The sequence below is a fragment of the Chroicocephalus ridibundus genome, chromosome Z (assembly GCF_963924245.1).
Source record: "Chroicocephalus ridibundus chromosome Z, bChrRid1.1, whole genome shotgun sequence".
Lineage (NCBI taxonomy): Eukaryota > Metazoa > Chordata > Aves > Charadriiformes > Laridae > Chroicocephalus > Chroicocephalus ridibundus.
The window spans coordinates 2251837-2277859 of NC_086316.1; the positions used below are offsets into that span (position 1 = coordinate 2251837).

At 42.9% G+C, this 26023-nt stretch overlaps 1 protein-coding gene across 2 annotated transcripts in view; it reads left to right on the plus strand.

Moving 5' to 3' along the window:
- The window catches only part of ARB2A (ARB2 cotranscriptional regulator A), a 272034-nt gene that overhangs the window by 174654 nt on the left and 71357 nt on the right, over positions 1-26023 (plus strand). For both annotated transcript variants that reach the window (XM_063320921.1, XM_063320923.1), the window contains exons 9-10: positions 20377-20493; positions 23889-23973. In XM_063320921.1, coding sequence (XP_063176991.1) covers positions 20377-20493; positions 23889-23973 — 202 coding nt within the window. The remainder of the gene's footprint in view (positions 1-20376; positions 20494-23888; positions 23974-26023) is intronic.

Consider the following 26023-nt stretch of genomic DNA (forward strand, 5'->3'; position numbering starts at 1 on the left):
AGAGATAATGAGTGATGCTGAGGGGACGTCAGCCTTCGGGCTCCTCTTTTCTTTCGCTGGTGTCATTCACCCCATGCAGATGCCCGGGCGGGGTAAATAACAACCGCTTTTCCCTGCAAAATTAACTTTTGTCGGCCAGCCTGAAGGGCAACCCCCGTGTCACGTTTCCCGCAGCAGGTTGACATCCTCGGGCGCAGGGGATCAAGGGGTGCGGCGGCGAGCGACCTCGTCTTTTCTTCTCTCCCCTAAACCAGCCGCGAGCATCTCTGTGCATGAAAAGCAGGGGGGGAAATAATAAAAAAAAAACTTTCTTAACGTCTGTAATACCTAATGGCGGTTTCGCCGCCCGCCTCCTGAACCGATCCGCGCTGAGCTGAACCACACCGGGGTTTGGGGTGGGCTCCCCAGGCAGGAGCACCCTAACTCTCCTGAAAAAAAATACATATTGGTAGTAGCCATCGACGCAGCATCTGCTGTAAAAATGCAGTTGCGTTATTGCAGCTGCTAACTTTCCCAGAATGCTAAATGACAGCAAAAATCTCACGACAAAAACTTCCGAGTCCGTTTTTTATGGCTGCGTTCTCAAATGGAGGCTAAATGTGTATATGCCGTTTAGAGATTTTAATGAATCTTACGCAATTAAAGTTTCATCAGCAATTGTACCCCAGTAGTTATTGTAAGGTGTCTAAATACGGATCTACTGTCATTCTGAACAGCGCGTTTCCAGCCATTCGTCTCCTAAACTAATGCATGTTTGCCGCCTTCACTTTAAACAGGAATCAATTTATAATGCACATTGTAGTCTTTATGTAAAAGCCTAATTATGTACATTGCTTTTTAAAATGCAAGGATGGGAATAAATGTCTATTAATGCTTTACATGGAAACACAGAATACAAACATCTTGTGATCTGAATATATTTATAAATAGTCACTTGCACTTTTTATGCAAATGAAATTGGGCAGCGCTGTCAGGCTTCAATTTTTTTTAATTTTTTTTTTTTTTACGCTATTGTAAGAATGGCTTATTTGACATCTCATATATGTCTTTTTATAATGTTCGAGGCTTTTTCCATGCACCTGTAACTGGTGCCATCTTGTATCGTTCTTTTATACCTTTTGTCTTTGTTTCCTTATTTTATTGCCTGTACTTCACGGAAGACGTGAATGCTAATGAACGTATGACGTATACCATCATTCACAAGATGAACAGATAGCTTTCTCTCTTTGTCAAATGTTTATGCAGTAAAATGAAAAATTAAACAAACCCAGCGTGACTCTGTTGTAGTTTCAGCTTAAATAAAACACATAGTTGTGTAGAATTTTTCCCATCGGAGAGAAATTTGGTGGACTGCTGAGGGACTATTTTTATATCCGAAGAGTAAAGTTTGAGGTAATTTACTAAAAGGCATGGAAGTTATATTACAAAATTGTTGATACCGGACGGTAATAAAGTCTAAATAGCATTAACCTCCAATTAACAAAAAAAAAAAAGGGGGGGGGGGGGGAAGATGTCAAAACACTCATTACAGGTTTAATTATAATTTCTGATGGATGCAAAAACCTTCTGGCTGTGTTCTGGCCGCTCCAGTTGAGCCATTCAGCCCACGCTGCCGGCATTGTGCGTTCGGCGGCTCCTATTCGACATCTCCGCGGCCACCGATTCCACCGGGGCTCTCCGACGCCCACTTCCACGCACCGGGATGCGACATTCCCCATCCGCCGGGATGCGACATTCCGGACACCCTGCCGGAGTTGGGTGCGTTCTAGACGTGGAATTCTGTACATACCCATCCTAGGCGTGGGTCTACTCAACGAACGCGCCCCGGCGTGCGCCAGGGGGGATGCCTGCGCGGTCCCCAAGGCCGTTCGCCTTGTGGCGGGGGTCCGTGGTGTCCCCCCGCGGTCACGCGTGGGGGTGTCCCCGCCGTTCCCACGGCCGCCGGCGGGGGGACGGGGTCCCTCGCCCGCCGGCGGTGACACTAGAGGGCACTGCTTGTCCTCGGTTGCGGCTTCCTTCTGGGACAGGAGGCTGAATTCTGTCATCTTACTTTAATTAACAGCCGAGCCCTTATTAAGAAATTCCAGGCTGTTCAGTTCGTTGTTGTTTTGTTTTTATCCCGGCGTTAATATAAGGGGTGGAGTCATCGCTACTCGCAAACGTGGAATCAAGCGTCCCGTACAGTAACAATCTTTTTTTTAAACAAAAAAGAAAAAAAAATAGAAAACACCTCGAAATGTCATTCTTGGCAAAGGCAGAAGGCTGATTTTGCCCTGCGATGGGGTTTAGATCCCTTGCCAGCTGTGCTTCCAGCCAGCAAGTGTGATGCACAGCGTTAGAAACATGTCGGGGAAGGAACTGGGGAGGTGGGGTGATTTATTTCAGCAAAGGTCAAGGGAAAGATAAGCAGAGGACAAGAATAGGAAGTTTAAAGAGTGCATCCTAGGTATGTGTAAAATGTGTATCATTTACATTACCCTTGGAAAAATGTGTTGTTAGTTGCAGAGCACCGCATCACCTGAGCTGCTGTGCCGAGCTCAAGTGTTTCTTCCATTCATGGGCTCTTTTAGTAGTGTTATTTAGGATGGGATTTACAAAAGAGGTTGAATAGTCGGGCTAATCGGATTAATAAAAGCAGGCATCACTTCACAAACATCAGAAAATTAATACCGATATCAGGCATGTTATCAAAACAGTAACGCCCAAGCTCAGTGTGAAGACACCAGGCGTTGCTATCAGCTCGTCCCTGTCTTCTGCAGTCAGCAGAGTGCTGTAACGAGTGCTGCGTGCTGGCCAGATCAGGAGTTTTTGTTTGCTATGAAATTCCAGCACTTAAGTTCAAGAGATTAAGCCCTGTGGTTTGAAGCAGCGTTCATTGCTTAAGCTGCCATTGGGGATCGGGCCCTGTATCAGAGTTGGTCTGGTTTTGTGTTCTGCCTCTCTGGTGTTCAGCCGAAATACTTCTTTCTGGTTAACTGTTGCTGACTTTCAGTGAGCGTGCAAATTTTCTCGCACGGAGTGTTCGTAAATGCGTGCAGTTAACAGCTGGTTTGCCTGATCCTTGCAAGCGACCTGTTAGTCGAGGCGGTGGCTGTTCGGAGCGGCTAAAGGTTTTTCCACGTATAAAGTTCTGATTTTCAACCCGGTGAAACATAATGCTTTTCTCACATAGGAAAAGTAGTATTTTAATAAACTTTTTAAAAACTGCCCGGGCCAGAACTGGTGGCCATTGAAAGGCAAAGCCAGTATAACAATAGGCTATATTTTGTGCAGATTGAATTGAAAGTATTTTATTTTAGCCCAGCATAATCGCTTGCAAATGTCAAAGTGCTTTCGAGCCGTTCTAGTTCTTAGCAATGTATTTCTAAACAGTGCGGTGAGTATATAAATTTCTGAAAAATCCTCCTGGAAGTTACTGCACAACTCCAGAGGATAGTATCGCGTGTTTATTATGAATACGTAGGTTTTCTAATTATTTCTGTATAATCGCGTCGTAGTCTTGGACAGTCTGCTCTCCTGCCTGATCTTTAGTAATAGATCTGTCATTTAGCAAGGGCGAGCATCACCTAGTTTTGCTTTATCGGTTTATGAGCAAAAAGGGAAAAAAAAAATGTTTAATCAATATGGAACAACTCTTTTTGCATTCACCATTTTGTAATTTGAAATCTTATTTTGTGCGCACTAACAGTCTACAAGCAGTGAGATGCCAGAACTGCTATAATAGGATTTTCCCCCTCCTAGCGGGATGTTGCTTATGGCTATAAAAAGTTAATTTCAGATCCTGATACACTTGCATTAATTTTTGAGACATTGGCTGAGTGTAGTACAGCGAAGAATAACACGAATGCCGCACCGCTCCGCTGTAGCTAATCGTTTATTACCTCCAGCCAAAGGAAGCGGCGTTAATGTGCAGGCCACAATGTCTGGAAAAAAGAGGTAGGAAACCGGCAGAAAAGGTCTCCCAGATTTCTTCCTGAGGGTCTTGAGAAGAGGACCGAGAAGGAAAAGGAGAAACAATAGCCTCATCGTCCCTTAAAGGCGATTTAGATGGGTCTTGGTGTACTTGGGAGATCCTGTTTGTGCATTAAGATAATATTTGACGATGCGACTGTAACACTTACCAGACCGTCCTGCTCCTGAATGAGAAAACGCGTCTTCGTGGTTGTTTAAAAGTATGATTTATGTATGAAAAACAAGCGATTTAGATGCTTATCATCTGCGATACGCACCGTACCTCAGTAACGCGTTGATATTCTTTGGAGTATTTGCTGACAAAAGGAGCATGTTGTCTCTTCGTTTGCCAGTGAGGGATCTGTTGACTCCACAGCTATGTGAAAACCTCTCATCAGCACCTATTTTAATCAGCAAGAACTTTACTATAAATCATTATCAGAAAAAGCATTGTGCCACACTTTTATACCAATACATTTATTTTGAAATTAATAGGGAAAAATAACACAGAGCCTGTGCTTGAGATGGGCTAATAAGCGTGCCCATGAGACTTTCCTTTTTAAGCACTAAATGAAAGCTTTTGCATTGCTAACAGGCTACAAAAGTTGCTTAGGTAATAAGACTCTTTTTCTCTTATCAGTAAAAAAGAAAAGGGGAGGGATGGGATGGCTCAAGGGATTGGTAATCAGATTACAAAGTCTTTCACTTCTAGGTCACTGGTTCAAATCTGCCCCTGTTTAGTGGTGACCAAAAGCTGTTCCCAGCTGATGGCTTTTCAGTAGCCTTTGTGCAATGCATTAGTGATCCATATCCAATGTCTGGTGGAAACCTCTCCGCGCCCTTGCGTCGGGAGCCTCAGCTCAGACCCTTTAGGCAGGAATAAACCACCCGCTCGCGCATTGAAGGGCTCAGCGGTTTGTTTTCCAGAAAACAACTTTAATAAGTTAGGCGAGCCGTGCAGCCGAACCTGCGCTTCCGCGGCAGACCCTGCTTCCCAGCGCGGCCACCATCACCTCCACCGGCATCGCCTCCTAAAAAACTCTTAACGGCTTACTTAAGAATTGGGCTGATATCTCTGAATTTGAGCTGCGTGGTGTCGCTCCAATTTACTCCGTATCAGGCTAGAGCAGATAAAATCATAATTGCAAAAAAAAAAAAAAAGAAAAAAGAGAGAGAGAAGTAAAAAGAAAATTACTAAATTTGTTCATCTTAGAAGAAATATCATACTTATTAGTAAAATTGATTTTGACGTGTGGAGTGTGAAAACGTTTTTATTGATGGTTTTAGCGCTGCAGTAACGCCGGGGGAGCGATGAGACCGCAACTTGTGTAGGCTCTCGTGTTGTACGTGACTTACACCACTACGGTGTGCTCAGATAAACGTTGGAAGAGCTTTATAAAATGAAATACTGGAAACAAGGGAAAACACAGAAAATTCCCCAGTACCTGCCAAAGAGCCCTTTCAAGTGCACATTTTCTAGTGCCATCTCTTACCGGTGCTTACTGTCAGATATTTAAATGACGGGTTTATAGACTTTGCACTTGTCAGCGTTTTGAAGTGCTGTTTTCCTTAAGGTAGGGGAGCGCTAGAGGACACTTGCTATAAAGGGAATGTAATTTCTGGTTCATTAATATATGAACCTGAAACAGTGCCCGTCTGCTATATGTGCGCTGTACATTTCCAGGGAAATCGCTTTGACAATTTCAGAGGTGTGTTTATGTCCACAGGGACGCACGCCACCCATTATAAAACTGTGACTTTTCCCCCAAAACTAACCAGAGGAAAACTGTATTTCTTTTGAGACGGCAGGCGTGCCATGTATAACGTTGCAGTAAATATTTTTGTACAGAACTAGATGTTTCATCAGTCCTAAAAGGTGTTTCATCAGTCCTAAACGGTATTTCATCAATCCAAGCCTCGTTGGATCAAACGGGTCGCGTCAGCCAGCTCCCTCGTCACTCGCATAAACTCTGGAGTTTGCTGCTAACGCCTCAACCTGGGGAAGTTCAGCACGTGCGGACACTGCGCAGAGCCTGGAGGGGTACCAGCAAGGGGGAGACACCCCCCGCGGGCGCTGGCTCGGCTCCTCTCGGGCTCCCGTGCTCAGGGTGATCGGACTAACACGCTTCTGGCTTCGCCTTTGAAACCGAAGCCGAGAAAGGGTGCCGCCAAAACTTGTGTGCTGCAACACGTGTTCATCATCCATCTTTCTCACAAGAATGGCTTGGGTGGGATCGTTGCCACTGTTTTCACACTTGGCCTTCAGCGGCCGAGCTGGCTGGCTTGCGATGCAGCGCGATCCCCTCTGGAAACCACAGCAAGCGCGGAAAAAAAAAATCCCAAGTGATGTATTTATGATCCAAATGCCACCATCCGCATCTAATAATGCCTTGTTATCCAATGTCTCGGAGATCCACAGGACTCAGGGCAGCCGCTGTGTCCCACCAGAAGGCCCGGGTTGTCCAAGCTCCTGCAGGAACCGCGTCTCTCCATGTCCTAGCACGGGGGTGTTTTCTGGGCTGCTCGTAATGTTTTGCTCCAGCTTCCTCGCACCTGCGTCTCCATCCCTTTTAGCGGCGGGGGGGACCTAAGGTTAGCCACACAAGGGGTGAGGGTGGAAGGGACTGCCAGCTTCACGGGGCTGTTTGGTGCAGGAACGCAGGTTTATAAGCCAAAGCCATTCATTTCAGAAAGTTCACACAAAGGTTACAAGGAAAAAAAAAAAAAAAAAAAAAATTAAACTGAAAACATTGGCGGCGCAGCTGTTGTTAAGCTCGCGAAAGCTTCCTTTCAAGTCTGGCGTGAACCTTCCCTCCCTTTCCATGGGGGAAGCTGGTTTTGTTCCAGCAGTTAGCTCAGGTCTTCTGCTCCCAGGCTGTGCCGGGGCACCTTAGGAGCAGGCAGACACCCGTTCAGCATGGGTTCAGTGCCGGCTTCAGCAGAGGAAGGTTAGTCTATACTTCAGGTTTTCTTGTGTTTGATCCCTAGTTTAGAAAGGAATTTAGTTAAACTGAGGTAACCTCCCAATGAGGCATTTATCCTGACATAACGAGGCTTCTTGGTGCAGCTTGAAAGAATCTTTATATGGCTTTTAAAGTGCGTGGAGATAGCTTGAACTGTGAGCATCACTGAATGTGTTTCTAAAGTATGTTATAAGCTGGTGCACTCCAATGGTACAACTCCCTCCCAAAGTGTGCAGAAGCCTTCCCATTTCCATGTCTGGTGAGTGGGCTTATCTGACCAGCCGCTGGAGATGTGACCAGGTTCTCATCCATATAACAGGACAGATCTGGTTATCAGAGAATCACAGAATGGTTTGGGTTGGAAGGGACCTTAAAGACCACCCAGTGGCACCCCCTGCCCTGGGCAGGGACACCTCCCACCAGCCCAGGTTGCTCCAAGCCCCGTCCAACCTGGCCTTGAACCCCTCAAGGGTTGGGGCAGCCACAGCTTCTCTGGGCAACCTGGGCCAGGGGCTCGCCACCCTCACAGCAAACAATTTCTTCCCAATATCTCATCTCAATCTCCCCTCCTTCAGTTTGAAACCCTTCCCCCTCGTCCCATGGCTCCCCTCCCTGCTCCAGAGCCCCTCGCCATCTCTCCTGGAGCCCCTTTAGGGCCTGGAAGGGGCTGGAAGGTCTACCCAGAGCCTTCTCCAGACTGAACCCCCCTCAACTCTATTGGGGCTTCAGTTACAGCTCCCAGAGACGGAGCTGTGAGCAGTATTTGGTGTCATGGTGCAGTTACATGATGACTTTTGACCAGTGGTAGGATACAGCCGGACTCCTTGTGATAGGTGGTTGCTCTCCGGGACCCTTCTCTGCCCTGGGGAAGCTGTGGTGGGGGTGCTGGTAGTGAAATAAAGATGTGGAAAACCTATCCAAGTCTGTTTGATCACTGAAGGGGACTTTGGAGGAAAAGGAGCAGAAGTAAAGCTCGTGGTTGCTTTTGGTTTTAGCGTTGCTTATGAACCTTACAAGATCAGAGGGTCATGGAGAATATCTTGCTAGTGAAGTGTAATGGTTTGGAAATAAACACCAAGGGTGGCTCCAGCTGCCTTTGATCTAACTAAATGGCTATTATGTATATTCTATTTAACTTATTTCAAAATTAGGCAGAGCATACAGGAATGCTTCTCTGTGTGCTAGATGCTTGAACTTCCAACTGTGTGTTCAGGACCAAACAAAAGGAAAATGGTTCTCTTTCAAGGAGCTTATCATTTGGTAGATATATAACACAAAGCAGGCATGAAATGCTGTGGGAAAGAGGGTTGACTTTCTACCTTATCACATGTTTTTAACATTTTGAATTTTTATTGATGAGGGCCAGAATTTGCAGATTTCACACAGTGTCTTTTGCCTTCCACGATATCTGTGAATTGCTTTTTTTTTGAAGTGGGACTTCTTAAGTTGAAAATGATGAGCTCTTAACTTAAAAAGATTGGCAAGTAGTTAAATCCACAGCAAGCCTTTTTTTCAAAGTACACCAGAAACTTTGGAGAGTGTGTGCAGAAAGTTTAACAGGCGTTGCTTGTGCTTTAGTGTAGGGGTGGCTGACCTTCGTGGTGCTCCTCCAGCATCCTGACGAGCTCCACAGAGATCCTGTGGTCACAGGACGAGTCTGCTGTGTCTTCAGGTCCTTCCCAATGGACCAGAGCCATTTGCCGTAGCAGCCCTGCCCAGCTGGCTCTTCCCGTGGTGAAAGGGGAGGGTTGCCCAGTGCTCTCCACACCATCCCAGCTTGCCCACCAGCGTAGCCTGGTTTCAGGAGCCGCCAGCCAGTGTGGTTTGGCTGATAGCTAAGGAGAAGTCTTGGTCTGGCAACTTGGGTGGAACCACCGAAAGCAGAGTCGGATCCAAACTTTTCAGGACAATTTCTCCCATTTCCTAACAACCATGAAAACAAGATGCACCACTCTTAACATGCTAGAGTCTCTCTCTTTGAGGTTTGTGGTACTAGAGTTTAGGTTATTTCACCAAAGAAGGACCTCATGTGATACATGAGTACCTTCCTACATGGGAAGCTGGGATTTTTTGGTGCTTTTGTGCAGCATCCATTGTCCTGACACATAGGCATGACAGCATTCATTACGCTAAGAAATTACACTCCTCGTTCTTCTGTTGACTCATCACTACCTGGCATCACTTCTCTGACTAATGTCAAAAGTGCTGGAGGGTGATTTGTGGTGTCAGACTGGCAGGCTGGTGCTGAGGGCGATGCAGAACGAGTAGCACATGGGTCTCCTGCAGCATTACTCAGCCATAAATGATGTGAGCAAGCTGATGACCAGGTTGGTCCAACATCCCTGAGCAGTCCAGGAGGATGAACAAGGAAAGACTTCATGGCAGTGAGACAGAATCCTGGTCCCTGCGTTTCCATGTCCAGGGATGCTGAGGTGGAAGTTGTGTGTTGCGGCAGCACAGTGGCTCTCCAGACCTGGTGGAGAGCAGGTCCATGCCCAGTATCTCCAGAGGGTGGAGGTTCTGGGCTTCCTTTGCCAGTACAGCTGTGCCTGGTGGCTACTGGCGCAGGGCATGGAGCAGACATTTAATTATGAATGCGTACTGTTTATGAGAGTCTGTTCTGTGCTCTGAATTGGAAGATCTTTATCTGAACCATTTGTCAGATTAGTTATACATCCTTCAGGCTGCTTCACAAGGCCCTTGTGCGTATGAAAGACTCTCTCCTCCATGGAGCCTTCTCACCCTTGCTGCTATTTCCCCCTCTCACAACTGGGTGGAAAACCTTGTTTGATATCTGATGGTGTGTCCAATGTCTGATAAAGAGGACTGATAAAAAATGATCCAATATTTCCCCTTCTGCTTTACTGGTTTTTTCAGACTTTGAAGGTGTCAGTCATATTGCGATCTGCTTGGTGTAATCTGGTTTTCCGCACATACCTTTTTGGCAAAGGAGCGTCTGTGCGGCAGCAACATTTTAGTGGGAAAGAGGGAAGCTGCTGCTCCTCTCTTTCGGTTGCCTGCAATAATAAATCACAGTTTGCCATTCGCTACCCACGAAGAGAGTTATCTCCCTGAGTTTGTGTGACCCCAAAAGTTTCAGTTTACATACCCTCTTGCTCAGAGATCTTGCCTGTGGAGAGACTTTTCCTTCCTGAAGTTACTCAGAGGTTGCAAGAGTCGAAGCTGGGGCTTCAAAGGACAGGAAGAGCGAGTGTTGTCTTATCCTCTGGCTGAAGTGGAAATCCAGCTGTCTGTGTTTAAATAACAAGGCCGTCAGGCTTCATGTCCTTCTGCGAGGTGCTGAGCTTAACACTCAGCTTTTCCCATTTTCTGTTGTTTTGGAGTTCTTTTTTTGAAGCCTGGCCTTTTAATAAAAGTTAATACATAGGCTGACATGTTTGTGTACACATACGATAAACACAGGGACAACTTAAATCAATGCTTGATCCTTGTTCAGCCAACATCCAGAAATCTGTGGAGGATTTGCCCTTCTAGATGTTAAACCAGCGCGATTCTCTCTGTTTCTTTAGGTATAAAATGAAATATAAGGAAACTGACTATTTCATTGAAAAATGCACCAGCATGAGATTTGCATACAGCTGTAATAAAAGTTTTCCATGTACCATTCAGACAGAAGCAATGAAGAAGTAATGCCATTTCACCCTGTTGTATTTGATACTTAACATGTATAAACAGTTATTTACTTGATTGTTTCACATTCATTTCACTAATATGATTGTTCACTTGTAGGCTGAGTTCTGGATTTACACATTTATTAAAACCTGAGAAAATTACTTCCATAACTTACTTCAGGCCACGTTTTTCATTAGATATGAACCATTACCTTCGTGATGGTAAAATATCAAAACAAAACTCCAACCCCTTGTATCATTTCATTTTCAAGCCGCGTGTATTACTGGTTTTGTTACACACCAATTTTCGGGAGCAGTTTATTTCAACTAATTTGTCAACACAAAGATTTAAGGTCGCTGTGTTTTATTTAACTTTATCTGAGTAACTAAAACTCCAAGAACCTGCATATTCTGGTTCAAGGCTTTTAGAGGTTTTCAGCCCGCACGATGCAAAAGAGAAGCCCAACAAGACAGGCTGAGAGTAAACGTCTAGTTTTATCGATCCATTTTATAGACATACTGGTTGTTTAGATGCAGCAGAGCTGGTCCACTGTAATTTCAAAGATGTTCAGCTGAAGCAAGTACCTTAGGAAGAACTTTTTTTCCTGGTGTGGGAAGGTTTTCTTTCTCTCCATCCCCACTTCCTAATTGATTTGAAATCACCCAAAGTAACAGCCTCGGAGATGTTGACCAGGCTTGAAGCCCTGGGGCTGAAAACGGTGGCGGCTCGGTGCCTGACTGTGGAGCAGATGAGTGTCTCTGCCCTGGAGCAGTCGCATCCCTCAGATGGGTAGACCAGATGGCCGAGGTTGGTAGCAGCATCAACAACCCAGCATCTATCTGCTGCCACCCTTTCGCGGAGCCCGTACAAGCTGCGAGCTACCGCGGCGAGTCTGACAGGCGGCGACTGGAGGAGTCGTCAGAACTCAATCATCTGTCTGCACCCCGAGACCCCGCTCCTCCCTAGTCTGGAGCTTCCTACAGCTCCCGTCAACAGCAAGAAGGCTGGTGGGGTTTGAAAACTTAACAAATACTCGCTCATCTCAGACTGCGTTCCCCACCTCGCTCGGGCACAGCGGGGCACCTCTGATAAAATGTCAGCCATGCGTCACTCCAAGGGGTCAACGGTGCAGCAAATACTGGTCTTAAGTGATGTTAAACCATCCTTAATGGCTGCAAGATCAGGCTGAAGGTCTGGCACCCAGCACACCTTCGAACAAGGAAATGTGTTTGAAATGATGGCTCATGATTTGCCCGTCTCGGGGCTGACTTGAGCGGTGAAAGTCTTTTTGAAAAACAGCCCAGGTGAGCAAGTTTGGGGCGAGAGGCAGAGAGCACGCCCAGCGTCAAGCAGAGACACTTCTGCTTCCTAGTCCACATACATCTTGACCTTCTCTGATGCTACAGCACTTTGAGCTTCCAGTCATGGGTCTAGATGGTTCTGATTAAGGCACTTTACTAATTGTTTTCGTTTGGTTCTGTTTGGTTTGGTCTAATTTATTTTGGTTTATTTTATATTATATTTTATAATTTATTTTATTATTTATTTTATTTTATTTTATTTTATTTTATTTTATTTATTTTATTTTATATTATTTTATTTTATTTTATTTTATTTTATTTTATTTTATTTTATTTTATTTTATTTTATTTTATTTTATTTTATTTTATTTTATTTTACTTTAATCTTACTTTGTTTTGCTTTATTTTATCTTACTTTGTTTTACTTCATTATTTTGTTTCAAACTAGGCACGGCGCTCAAATAGCTAACCAGTGGTTCAGAAATCCAGGTAAACCAAGAAGAAGCAAAGCTGTGACCCACAGCATAAGGTTTTACTGGCAAAGATGTATCAGCTAAGAGCTTGAAACAAATCCTTCGCCACCCCAGCCAAGATAACTATGTTAGCAAAACCTCTAGTGCAGGTCTGGCGTAGCTATTCCAACAGAGGAATGCTCTTGCTGGCTGAGCTCATGTCATTTGGAGAGGTGATGCAGCCTCCTGCCAGAAAACCTCCTGCATCTCTATTAAGAGGATGCTGCTGACACAGACACGTGGTAAAGCCAGAGCAGCAAAGGACCTTCTGCTGTGCCGGAGGTTTAGGCATGATCATGCACTCGCAACATCTTCCACCACCCAAATCCCAATTAACTGTGAGTACAAAATGAAATACAGTTTAGCAAACTATGTGTATTTTTCAAATACGATTTTCCTGGGGCTCATGTGCTGCCGTGGACATGCCCAAGCTACTTTTAAACAACCCGGCTCGAGTATCAGGCGCTCTTCAGCATTAGTTGTGCCAAATACTGCACATGCTAATTTGGGCTGCTTCCTGGCAGCATAAATTGGCCCTTGTGGAGCTCCACATTTCTAAGACTGGACCATTTTTTGAGCTTGTATATTAGAGGCAAGCCAGCATCTCCCTGCTGCAGTCAGTAGCGTAGAAACATTACCTGATCCGGTGTCACTTTCTGTTCCTGGTTGAGATACGCAGAAGTTGTTGACCCTTCAAAACTTTATTTTCATGCCAATGCAACGTACAGAGATATCCCCGGCTCAGATCTCCAATTCTGGGATGGCAGACTGCTGCTGTCAGCAGTACCAGCTGGCTGACTCCAGCTAGACCCAGCTGCTCCAAACCTCCTTTCCTGACTGTCACTGCAGTTCTCCAGCAGCCCAAAGGCAAATATCTCAGCAGCCTTCACCACTGAAATATCTTGAGATGCGTTACGAAACGGGGTTGGCTTTTGTTCGCTTTAGTTGAGCTTTTGATGGGAAGAGCTTCACCAAACCCTCTTGGCCAAGCTACATTTTTGGTCCGCAAGGAAACTGCCTGCAGAATGCCAACAGTGTGTGCTCCAGACGGTGGAGGATGCCCCCTCCACCAGCTTGCTTTGGTCTGAGCTGTTGTGGGTGGGATGTAGTGGACCCAGTCAAAGATTTTCACCCGCACGGTGCCATACCAGTTTATGTCATGTGATGGGCTTCCTATGGAAAAGTTAGGCTTCGTTCGTACCGGGCAGGTTGCTGATAGGCTTGTAAGCGAGGTGAGCCAGCATCCCTCCCCGGCTCCTGTCGCACCTATCAGCACAACCACCTGCGTTGGGGAACTTGGTGTTCTCCACACTGTTACAGGTCCTCGAAGGCTTTTCTCCTGTTTGCTCTCTGTTGCAAGACACTAGGGACAAGAGAAGCGGGAGATTTGCATTATTAAGTTTAAAGTTTTAGTAAAGCTGAAGCCTGAGGCTTTTATACTAGAGAGCCATGAGTTTTGTTTGCGCTGTTCACACATTATTACCAGCGGAATTTTGTGTACGGGGTTTTTTTTCGTTGTTTTTTTAGTAAGCTATGCATAAGGGAGATGGCCCCTACGCTTTTTTAATCTTGAATTATTTTAGAATTAAGCATTTTTCTGATCATGATTGATTTGAAGAACTTCTACCGCCGATGCAAGGTATGTGTGGAAATTTTCAGTAGAAGTTCAGCAACAGAAATTGGTTTACAGTGTGAACTGTGACAAGTTCTAGACTCCAGATGCTCTAAAGCAATCTGTTCTAATATGATCATGCATTATTATTACCTTTGCGGTGTGATTTATTGCTATGAAAGCTATCACAATTGTAGATGTAACATCCAATAGATCTTTGAACAAAATATGAGAAGGTACTTGGCTGTTGTCATTCTATGATCTTTTCTCTGCAGGTATTTTCTTTTGCTGTTTAAAAACTGGTGTGTATCAAATGCTTTGTCTACTGCAAGGAGGGATTTTGTCACATGTCTGTGAACTCATTTAGGGAAAATGATTCTTCTTGCTCTTTGAAAACGGGAACTACTTTAACTTTGGGTTATTTGTTATTTTTGCTATGTGCTGCTCAAGTGTAGCTGCTCTGTAATTTTAATCCCTAACGAATAATGTTTTATGAAGACTTGAGGATCTAATTCCATTTTAAGTTGTGCAAAAAACAGAGAGTATTTCAGAAATTCAGGAATTCTATCTAGGAAGCAGTGAAAGGTCTTGGGAATCTCAGATTGACAAACTCGCACTACAAACAAACAGAAATATGCGCTTCATGAGGAGTCTTTCTCAACCGAGAAAAGGCATCAGTTCAAGTGCTAGCACTCAGGGAGACCAGCTGCTCGGTTTGCATGAGATTGAGTGAAAGGGGAGTTGAAGGGGATCTTGAATGGCTGTAGACGTGTACCGAGATGCAAGGAGAGCACATGAAGTTACGAAGAAAGAATCTGCACATCCTTCCAAAAGCGTTAAATACAAATTGCCCTCTCACACACCATTCCTGGCACATGCTTTCTTCTCTCTCCGCGTCTACCGCTGCTTTTTCTAATGTCTCAGAGCCCAGCTCACCCCGTTTTGATCCACCAGAATTTCTGCTGCAAATTCGTTTCGCATGTAGAAATCACTGGGGACATTTTGACAGGGGCTTCCAGTTCAGTTTCCTCTGAAAGGAATTCAGTTTGCACACACCACAACCTCTTGGAGACTCAAACCAGTATGAGGCAACTGGAGACAATGGAAGACTTGCGTCAAAGTGATTTTTGCTCCATGCCAAATGCTTATGGTAGACATGCCCATTCAAGCCCAGTGCGTACCGTGTAAACACCACGCCAGAACTGGAATTGCAGTGGGAGACAGGGGAAGTAGTTGAAAGACTTTTTCAAAAGTTCAAGGGAAAGTAAAATTTGGGGGCTTTTTTTTTTTTTAATCTGTTTTTACTCATTACTCATTACTCATTACAAGCAACTCAGAGGAGTGAGTATCCTTCAAATCTCAAGTGATGGAGGTTGATTTGTTTGTCTGAGCCCATAAAAATATGAGGCATGTTTTAACTTCCTTTTACCTCTTATCAGTTTGAATTTTTAGCCATTTAAAATTTGTTAGAATAGGTATAAAGAGTATGGAATCGTGGATTTTCATGTTTGCAGGATCGGACCTTTGAGTTAATGGGGCTCTGAGCAACCTGATCTAGTGGGAGGTGTCCCTGCCCAGGGCAGGGAGGTTGGAACTAGGTGATCTTTAGTTCCTAAATCCTAACAATTCTATGATTCTATATTGATGCTCTCATTTCACAAGAGTACTGTGCTATCGTATATATTATATAACAAAGATGTATTTTATCATTTAGTCTGAATATATATATTAAATATATTGCGTATGTAGTATATGTATGACACTATGTTTTACATGCATAGACTAAAAATAATGAAGGTATCAACCTGTTGTCATTATAAAGTTACGATAATTGCGTAATATAAACTTACAGAGGATTACCATGTGACGTTACAGACGCTTCAGCAATAGATCACTTACTAAATTGACCGATAAATGGGTAACTAATATATTTTAACTTAAAGAATGCATTTTTAGGGGATTGTAAGTTCTTTCTTATGTAAGTGATAGAGTTCAATACTTGTGCAAATAGGTAATTGACATTTTCCCTTGCAAAGTGAAGGAACAAATTTTCAACCGCTGGGATAGAGAGGACTTTCAGAAAGATGCTTGAGCACTTTCTGACTTGTTGCAGTGAACACTGGTCTTACAACTCCCCATTCTAGGGGAATCAAATATGAAGTGGTGATGATGTGTGGTTAATAAATTACAAACACCAATCCTACTCTGCCTACAAAGAAGGAACACAAAGACAAAGGTAAAATGGAAATGCCTGAATAGAAAAGATGGTTGGGAAAGTCTAGAGGACCCATAGTGGTGTATTAAGTGATGCAGAAACAAATGGGAACCAGTTTACCTACCAGAAAAGTGACGGTTTACCTACTTCTGACTATATATTAGTTATTGGAAGACGAAAAAGGAATGTAAGGCCAGAGCGACCAGAGCTGTAAGCCATCCAATGAGTGGGTGCAAAGAGAGGCAGCTTCCTGCAAAATCTATTCAGCTGAAAATAATTTAAGATTTGAAAATGAGCATTGAGTAGGAAATTTCTATGCTGTGAAAGCTTCCTGTGTATGGAATTTACAGATGTACAAAGAGTGTAAGGCATAGTGAACTTTAGACTAAGTCCTTTGGTCTTTTTTTGCAATTGTTGCTTCAGTGAAAAACACCATTTTCCAGAAGAAAAAAATACATAGTTTGTAATATTGCAAACACTCTCTGCCGTCTATTAAATATTTTCAGTTTTAGCGTGTCCATTTTAAGAGATTGTACTGGCTGCATGGAATACAACTAGTCCTGGGCACTAGCATCCTTCCTTTGGGATTTGGACTTGTATGACGTTTGAATGGCAGCTGGGTGCTAAATTTGTGTTGAATGGTAACATATTTTACTGTACCAATTTTATTCTGCTAACTTAATTTTTAAAATTTATATTACTTCAGAAGTGTTTTTAGGAAAGATAAATATGTTTTAATTCTGAGCAAGCCATCCGTTGAATCTGAAGAATTTAGTAAGTATTGAAGCGTCTGTGGCCAAAAGCACATGGGCTTCTCATATCTTCCTGCAGGATGATATTATCATCCCTGATGGGAGGGTCTGCTGTTTGAGCATCTGGATCTGTTCTCCTTGGTGGTTGTTAGCAGTTAGTGTCCCATTGTGGCAGAGAACTTGAGCTGTTGTGGTAGAAGCTGGGTGTCCTGGGTTTGACATACTCTGTTGTGACATTTCTGTGTCACCTAAGGGTGGACATGTTAGACTTCTTGTTTAAGGTTATACCCTTGATCCTTTCTCCTCTTGGTGAGTTGTTTTTGTCTGTTTTCTTCCAAGTCGGCACGTAAGTGCATGGATGCCTACCAAAACTTACTCCTTCTGGACTTGGGAGTAGAGAAATCTGTAACTGAAGCTCAATTAATCCCTTTGATCCCTCGTTGCTGCTGCATCCATGAGCCCTTGTCCTGACCCCGGCGCAGTGGCTGAGTTATCAAAAAACCTCGCATTGTCAGCCTCGGTCTCTTTGCTGATCTCTGTGAAGAGAATGCCATTCTGCCGGTGTCCACAAAGCTGAGCAGCAAGCGCCAGCAGCATGTCGAGTAGCACGTGTTATTCCCCGTACCACGTACGATCTGGAAAGCAAAGACTGTGTGTATCACGTGAAGAAAGGGCAGGAAGAGATGGTGATCGATGGGTGCCAGTTCTTCCATCTGCGTAGGGAAGCAGGGAATAGCAAACTTGAGCTGGGCCTAGAAAGGGAGAAGGGAACTTGTATTTCCTTGTGATTTAAAGAAAGAGGTGATGTTCTTAGATGAACTGGGTGGCTAGTTTTCGAAACAGAGATGTGGGACACAATAGCTTGAGAAAAGACAGCTTTTCCAAAGCAGAACGCATTTTTTCCCCTTGCTGGTCATTAGCAGTGCTTCTGAAGACCAGCCCTTCATGGAGGAAGTCATGCTGGAACACAATGAGCTGGTGACGATTTTAAGCTTCCCCCAGCATGTAGTAACTCCGAGTAATTGGTAGGTACACGCGCTTCAAGGACAATGACATTTTTGCTCCTTTGCCCGTTTAAATCACTGCATTTTGTGCAAGACGGTGCAGCCAAAGGCATGCTGGAATGCACAGCACTGGTACAGGAATATTAGTACATATGGCATGTTTCTAAAACTTATTCAATTATACAGCAGATATCATAGAATCACAGCATGGTTTGGGTTGGAAGGGACTTCAAAGCCCACCCAGTGCCACCCCCTGCCCTGGGCAGGGACACCTCCCACCAGCCCAGGTTGCTCCAAGCCCCGTCCAACCTGGCCTTGAACCCCTCCAGGGATGGGGCAGCCACAGCTTCTCTGGGCAACCTGCGCCAGGGGCTCACCCCCCTCACACCAAAGAACTTCTGCCTCACATCTCACCTCAATCTCCCCTCTTCCAGTGTAAAACCATTCCCCCTCGTCCCATGGCTCCCCTCCCTGCTCCAGAGTCCCTCGCCATCTCTCCTGGAGCCCCTTTAGGGCCTGGAAGGGGCTGGAAGGTCTCCCCGGAGCCTTCTCTTCTCCAGGCTGAACCCCCCCAGCTCTCTCAGCCTGTCCTCCCAGCAGAGGGGCTCCAGCCCTCCCAGCATCTCCGGGGCCTCCTCTGTTTCATAATGTTTCATAATGGAGGGAGTTTTGCCATCTTTGTATTTACTGTGAAATTTAGTGCCTGGTATCAGACATTTGGCTGAAAATCTCAGTAATGTGTTACAGCTGAAAGAAGCTCACCTTCTTACGATAGATGCTATGTTGTCCTAAATGTGTGATTTTTGTCCCCCACGCACGTACCTGTTGTGTCCCATCCTCCAAAAATTCTAGATATTAAATGTGCCCCACAGGAGGGTAAATGATGAAAAAAACAGTATGAACGGAAGGGCTTCACATAGAGTAAGATTACTCTTTGAGTTTCTTCATGTGCTCTTAACCAAGATGTCCTAAGCTTATCCAAATTCTTGAGCCATGCAATATTGACATTGACAAAAAGAGGGTGCCAGGGAAGGTGGGCACCTGATTTTATCCTTCTGGAACGGGGGGCTCTCTGTTGGCATTACCTCGCCAATAGCATTGAATATTTTTCCCTTAGAATATTGGTTCAACTGCACTGATTTTAAAAGACACATAATGTAAACCAAAAAATAAAAAGGCAAGACGTGGTAATGCAGAATATCATACTGCAGTTATGGAGAATTGGAAGAGTGTTTGGTCACAAAGGCCTGCACGTGTCATATTTTGAAGAAACCAGCAGATAGTTTGCATAAGGTATGGATAAACACTACTTTTGTATCAAAAACCTGGATGGCGGTGTTTATTTTGAAGTTTCTGGTGGAAAATACAATTCGCGTCCCCATTGTCAAAGTATGTTTTAGAGCAGTGTTTTCGGAGGCGCAGCCTGTGTGCTTGTACGCAGTTACTAGAGCACGAACAAAGGGTGCCTGGTTCAGAAATGTTGTGTGTGTTGCCGTTTATACAAAAGGAAGCTGGAAAAAAAACATTTACTTCAGTGCAGCATAGACGGTGATAAAGACACTAGTTGCGAAATGCCGGTTTTATAAGTATAATTCATTATACTTTCTTTGATCCAGTGTTACAAATTAGGGTCACTCGTGTCAGGAGATTAAAACCTTTTTGTCTCTCTTTGATATCAAACTATTCTTTCCCAGTCCCTTTTATCTTGCAGAGCGGCGCTGAATTCCACAGCATCTTTGTCAGTTCGCTCATGTTATTTGCAGCAATCATTTAATTGGTTTTAGAACTAATATTATTTAGTCATACTGTCATTTGCAACAACAGAGGCTCTTTAATATCCTAAAAACGTTGAGAGGCTCCAGCGTTAGCTGGGTAAGCATAAGTGTAAGAGAGACCACAAAGAATTTTGGGACCATGGTGGGAGTGCAAGGTAGCTAAATTGGATAGAAAAAGAAAAAAAAAAAAAAAAAGGAAAAAAAAAACATACAAGTCAAAGTAAGATTGTACATCAGAAAAACTACAGCAATCTACTGCAAATTAGTAGATGATAGTCATGAGTAGCTTACAGTGAACCACGGGTACCAGCTTCCCTGAAGCACAGAAATAGGAACTTGGAGAAGCTTGTAAAAGGTGTCCTCAGGGAATCTTCCATTTTTTCACTATGATACCTTTAATCCTAGAATTGTCAAGCCACATGGAAAATAATAGGACTGAATAGTTCAGTCAGTTAAAAGTTAGTATTATTTCTTTTATCAAAAATATTAGGTCTTTCTGTGTTTCTGGAGCTGCTAGGATTTGTATAAACTTTAAAACAAGTGAAGTCAAGTATTGAAGTTGTATTGCTCTTTCTTTTTTAATTTAAGATCATTATCTGTGACTAAGCAGACTCTATTCAATAGAAAGAAAGAACTTAAAGCCAATATTTTTTAACAGATGATTCAACGAGAGACAGAAGTAAAGAATAAGGTAACTGCTGTGGCGTTGACAGACTCTGTTCACAATGTGTGGCACCAAGAAGCTGGGAAAACTATTCGAGAGTGGATGCGAGAGGTGAGGCCAGGTTTTTTGAAAGAGTTGGGGTATATACGTCTATATATGGCTGTATAAACATGTCTTTATCCGCTGACCTCTTCCGTTTCTTTAGGGCATGAAAGACAGCACGTTACAGGAAGGTGGAAATAGTGTGCCCATACCAGCCCCTAAAATAGCCGAGATTAAAGCCGTTTCTGAACTTCAGAGGTAGCAGTCAAAATAATAAGAACCAAGCCCGGTTTCTCCCCGCTGCACAGCCATACAGACACGCACACCGCGGCAGCCCGCACGCTGCCCGGTATCTGGAGCAGAGCCCTGGGCGCACCCAGCGCTCCTGGCTTGATCTGGCGATGGTGGAGAAGAACCTTTAAAGCTCTTCATGACTCAGCCTGATGGTTTGTAGGGCTGGCAAAGAATCCCTTCTCCCAGCAGCTCCGTGAGACTTCTGAAGTTTTCTGATAGAAAGTTGGGAGTGTTTGCTACTGTGCAACTACCAACGGCTGGTTGGTCCAAAATGATCTGGTCTTGGCCAGCATCACCAGTTCCACCCTTGGGTGAAGGCTGATGCCAAGCACTCATTGTTCTTTTAATACTTAAGTATGGGGGTGCTGAGATTTTAAAAACCATGCTTTTTTAAAGCGAGACCAACTGAACTTCCACTTACGAGTCTCTTCCTCGCCAGATCAAGCTCATGTCTGTATTTTCTACGTTCCCCTTGCAGAATGCTAAAAGATTAGGTGCGTGGGACAAGTTTAAACTGGTCGCATCCTGAACTTCTTGTTAGATTTGGCTTTTTCCCATGGATTTACTGAAACTTTCTGTATAGACTGCCTATTCCTGACTTAACCTTACAGTTTTATAGGCAGTGACTGATGGGAATAGAGAATCACCTGGGATGCAGCCTGACAGCTCTGACTTAAATGTTAAAAATATAAAGAATGGTAACCCCTACAGGCTTTGTCAGAAAAATCCCCATTTTCTTTATAGGAAATCAAAACCTTAGAATATATGTTATGTAGTAAAACTGAAATTTTAAATCCTGTAATTTGAATCTGACAACTCCATTTTTCTTTAAGCATTTAGTCTGAATAAGACAAGTGCATTACCTTTAATTTCATTTGCAGAAAGTAGATCTTAAAGAATAAGTTAAATGATTAATGGCCTAAAAAGTGGATGGAGTGTCATAACTTACATTAGCATTGAAAATCTCCTATAAGAAAGAAGAATTTTACATATGTGAAGGGTGGCTGAGTGGTATTACGACTAGCATATCACCTGGATATCTCTTACTTTAATCAGGTTTAAGGCTACTGGTAAAATGAATAATAATTAAAATATACACCTAATCGCTGCCTGTCTGTAGGGCTAATTGCTGTCATTGAAAGAATGAATTGTTAAAAAAGTAATTCTTCATTGGAGCTATCTCTCCTGTATCATTGGTGGCCTATTTTTAGTACCTATAGAAGTCATGATTTTTGAATTTATTAGGAGCTGTGATGAATGATAAAACAAATCATCCATTTACATATCTTGACACTGCTTTCGAGAATACTTATTTCTTACAGGCAAGTGTCACATTGTATATAAAAGCTGGTTAATTGTGTGCTAATCTTCTGTATTATCTCCAGCTCTCTGATGTAGTGTTCTATCAGTAGTTAATATTAATTTTACTTATTTCAAATGAATGTAATACTTCATAAAAATTCTACTTCTTTTATAATTTCTACCATCTTACATTTGCAATTTCACATTCAGCTGTTAATTAAAATTATACATGCAAATTGTAAAATGTATAATGCTTTACTACTTTAAACCTTAAAGCCTTTGTGAAATACTTCCATTTTAACCAGTTTTTACTAAAAAAGTTACATTACTGGGTAGTGTGTTTGTTTTCTTTTTTTTTTTTTTTCCTCCATCGAGTTCAATAGTTTCATTGATCTACTGTTTCTTACAAAAATCTGCCATGCTTTGTGAACTTCACTTTCTAATCTCATACAGCAACCCTTCCTTTATGTTGTTCCTGCTCTCCCTGGTCCCAGAACAGTAGGGTTGCCTTGACAAATCTATTCAAAAGCCATTCCTCGCCCTTTATTGGTGGGGACTGAAGCCTTTGAAATTCTCTCCTCACTGCAACACAGCTGACATCTTCTTCCAGACAGAATGAATTAAGGAAATACAATAAGACACTTGATCTACCAGTCAAGGATCTTTCCACAGTGAGGACGGACTCCATGGTGCACAACTAGGGCAGCAAGCATCTACAAATACACAATACATGCTTGTTTACCGGAATAGCAATCGTCCATTTTTACAATCATGATTGATGGGATGATTTTTTAGAAATCTGTCTGAAAATTCATTGGGTCTTTCCAAAAACTTGTGCGGGGTTGGTTTGGGATTGGTTTGGTTTTTTGGGGTTTTTTTGGTTTTTTTTTTTTTTTTTTTTTGCGTTTCCCCTTAATGAAGTTAATCAGGTTTTCAGAAAGGGAAAACTCAGATTTGTAATAGGGGAAGCCATGTAGATCTCGTAGTTCAGCTGGCGATCCTGTTAAAAATGTAGTTGCTTTATAATTAAATCTTCGATTCAGTAGATTTGGTGTAGTTTCAGCATACTTTATTAAAAGCATATTATTTAATACTTTAATTCATAGACTTCTCTGAATAGATAGCATTTGGAGCAAAACATTTTAAAAATTCATGGTAAATTCATCCTACTCAGAGGTTCGGGAATGAAAGGTGAATGTAAATGCTTCCTGAACATAATTCCCCAAAGACCAGTATTTGCATTTTTAAATGTTCGTGCCCACTTCATCTCAGCGGTATTTCCAATTATTTGAATATTAACCTGCTATCTCGATGGCTTTCATTCACTTATAATCTGTCGTTTTGTGATTGCACAGCCATTCTTTCCACAGTGTGCTCCATCAAAACCCCCTGAAAATTTCTGATTTCTTAATGTTGGCAAGCGAGCAGGCTCGGTGTTTATATCAACACCTATTTAACGACTACGGAAAGGAAAAAGCTTAAAATGTGCAGGGGGTAATTCAGGCAGTGGTTGGTCCAATCACCCACTTTAGTCCATGGGCACTCAAAGTAGCACTTAAAGACGTGCTGTTTGAGCACATTACAAATCTGAATTACGGTCTTACTCTTTTTACTTATTTAGAATGGAGCTACAATATTTCATCGCCAGTTAATGTGAATGAGGTAGTTTACCTTCCAGTCCCTGTTGGGGCTGCTGTGTAAATTAGTCCGAGTATTTTGATGTGATCATTGTCCTTACTTACAAAGTTCGTATTTATTTTTGCTCTGGGTTTTGGTTTGGGGGGGAGGGGGGGAGGTTTAGGGGGGGTTTGGGTTTTGTTTTTTTTTTTTTTCTGGCTTACCCGAAAATTGCCTGTCTGGTCTTACAGAACTGCTGCAACTGGGTGTCCAGCTCGGAGCCCCTGGACACCTCGGTGGAGTCCATGCTGCCGGACTGTCCCCGCGTCTCTGCAGGTACGTCGTCCCTCTCTTTGCAGCCAGGCAGTGCTCGCGCCCAGGAGCACCTCCCTTAGTTAAAAACGCTTTTGGTTCCGAACGCGCTTTAACCCCTCCGCAGCAAGATACGGTTGAAAGGCTATGGCTGCTGCTATTTCACGATGTTAATTTATTATTTTCTTTTTTTTTTAATTATTTTTTTTGCTTTGTGTGGGGTTTAAGTTCTCTTGTCTACTTGTAGCTTGTGTTTTTCTCATCTTCTTTTCTCTTTGGCTTTAAGTAGTCGGCGGCATTATAGGTAGGAGCTTAAGAAAAATAATAGCGATGATGAAAACTGGGAAATTTATCATAGATCCTTTGATAATTATCTAATTTTATGTAGGCAGGAAGGTTTTAAAGAAGTACACCAAAGAAAGGTACAGCTAAGCGAAATAAGACACTTTCCTCAATCCTCGTCAACAAAAGTCTAGTTTACGTAGCAAATTATCTACAGCATCCAGGAATCTCGATGCGAGATTTCTGTTGTTTTGGAAATACTCAGCTACACTCTTTCATTAATGAATCATGAATCATAAATCATAAGGAGCAGATGAAATAATACACAGAGACTTTGGTTAATGTGTAATAATTCCAGAAAGTAGACGTAGTTGTCAGTGTAACAGGAAAATCTCAAATCTCTGTAGGAAAGTAATCTAAAATACATAAAGCTGTTACCGAACTTTCATGTTTGATTATCAGATTTCCTAAAAGCCATAGGTAGCGTATTTCTGTAGAATATAAAATCAGGTTCAAAGGAAGACACAGCCTATACAATATTAATTTAAAAGCTGGAACAGTGTTTGACCTTGCTCTGTGAGACGCAGTTGTTCGTTTGACAAGTTAGAGATTCATATCTGTCTGGATTTGTGAGGCTTTTAATGAGACCTAACCTTGCAGATGAAATTTGGTTTACTGCAGGATATTTTTAAGGCTTGGAAAATGTAGCGGTACTTTGTTTGAGAGCTCACAACAACCAGGGACCTGTGATCACATTTCTGCTGTGGGTCGGGATCTAACCGCGCAGATCATCAGCTCTGTACAGAGGCAGCGCCGTGGCATTGGCATTGCTCTTCAGTGCTTAGGGAAATGAAATATTACTGAAATTTTCATAGGTTCAACATTCGTTTAGCAACTTTTTGCTCCTTTAGGGGAGGGCACTGCAGTTTAAGAGAAGAACGTTGTTCAGTAGTAGAATTCTTTAAAACAGTATTAACTTCCAATCTCTGATGTCTGTGTTGCTGTTGTGCCAGAGCGCGTGTTGTAGAGGTCATTTCAGTCAGGTAAATTGGGGCTTGGGTGGCAACCAGTCCGTATTTACAGTACTGCAAATCCTCCGTCTGAGCTTCTCTCCTTTTTCTTTGTATTCATCCTATGTAAATAATGTAAAAGGTATTCTGGAAAAGAAATCCTAAGTGTTACTTAAAAAAACAGAGTGATGCTGTGGTAGGGGTGTGAATAAGTCTTCATTGTACCTTTCTACCGAGGATGGGTCATTGTGGGCATAACTTTTATACTCCACTTAATGAACTCCCAGCAGCGCTGAAGTCCTTAGCGGAAGAATTAATTTAAGTGGGGTAGGATTTCAGCCAGTAAAAGTTGGCTATTTCTATTTCACGCACACATACAATGCCACTAGATTAAGATTACTGATGTTTTAGAAGTTCTTGTCAGAGATTTTGGACAATGATTTAAATGGAAGATAACTATTTCCAGCTTGGTTCTTTATAATATAAGGACAGTTAAAAATACTGTAACTTTATGTGAGTACTGCTGAATTATCAATTTGCTCATCTGTTTTTGTTTATATTTCTTATATGGACAATGGTAAGACGTTTACAGGGGAACAAGTGAATACTTCCCACAGTGTGCTTATATGAGCAATGGCATAAGCCTGCATTAGGGTGATCTGTAATAAATTTATGAAATGCTGCTAGATGTAGGAGCAGTAGTATTTAATGTGAGAGATGTTATTTCACCCGTTTGCTGAGAATTGCAGTACTGAAATAGCCCACATCCAAAAACTGGCAGC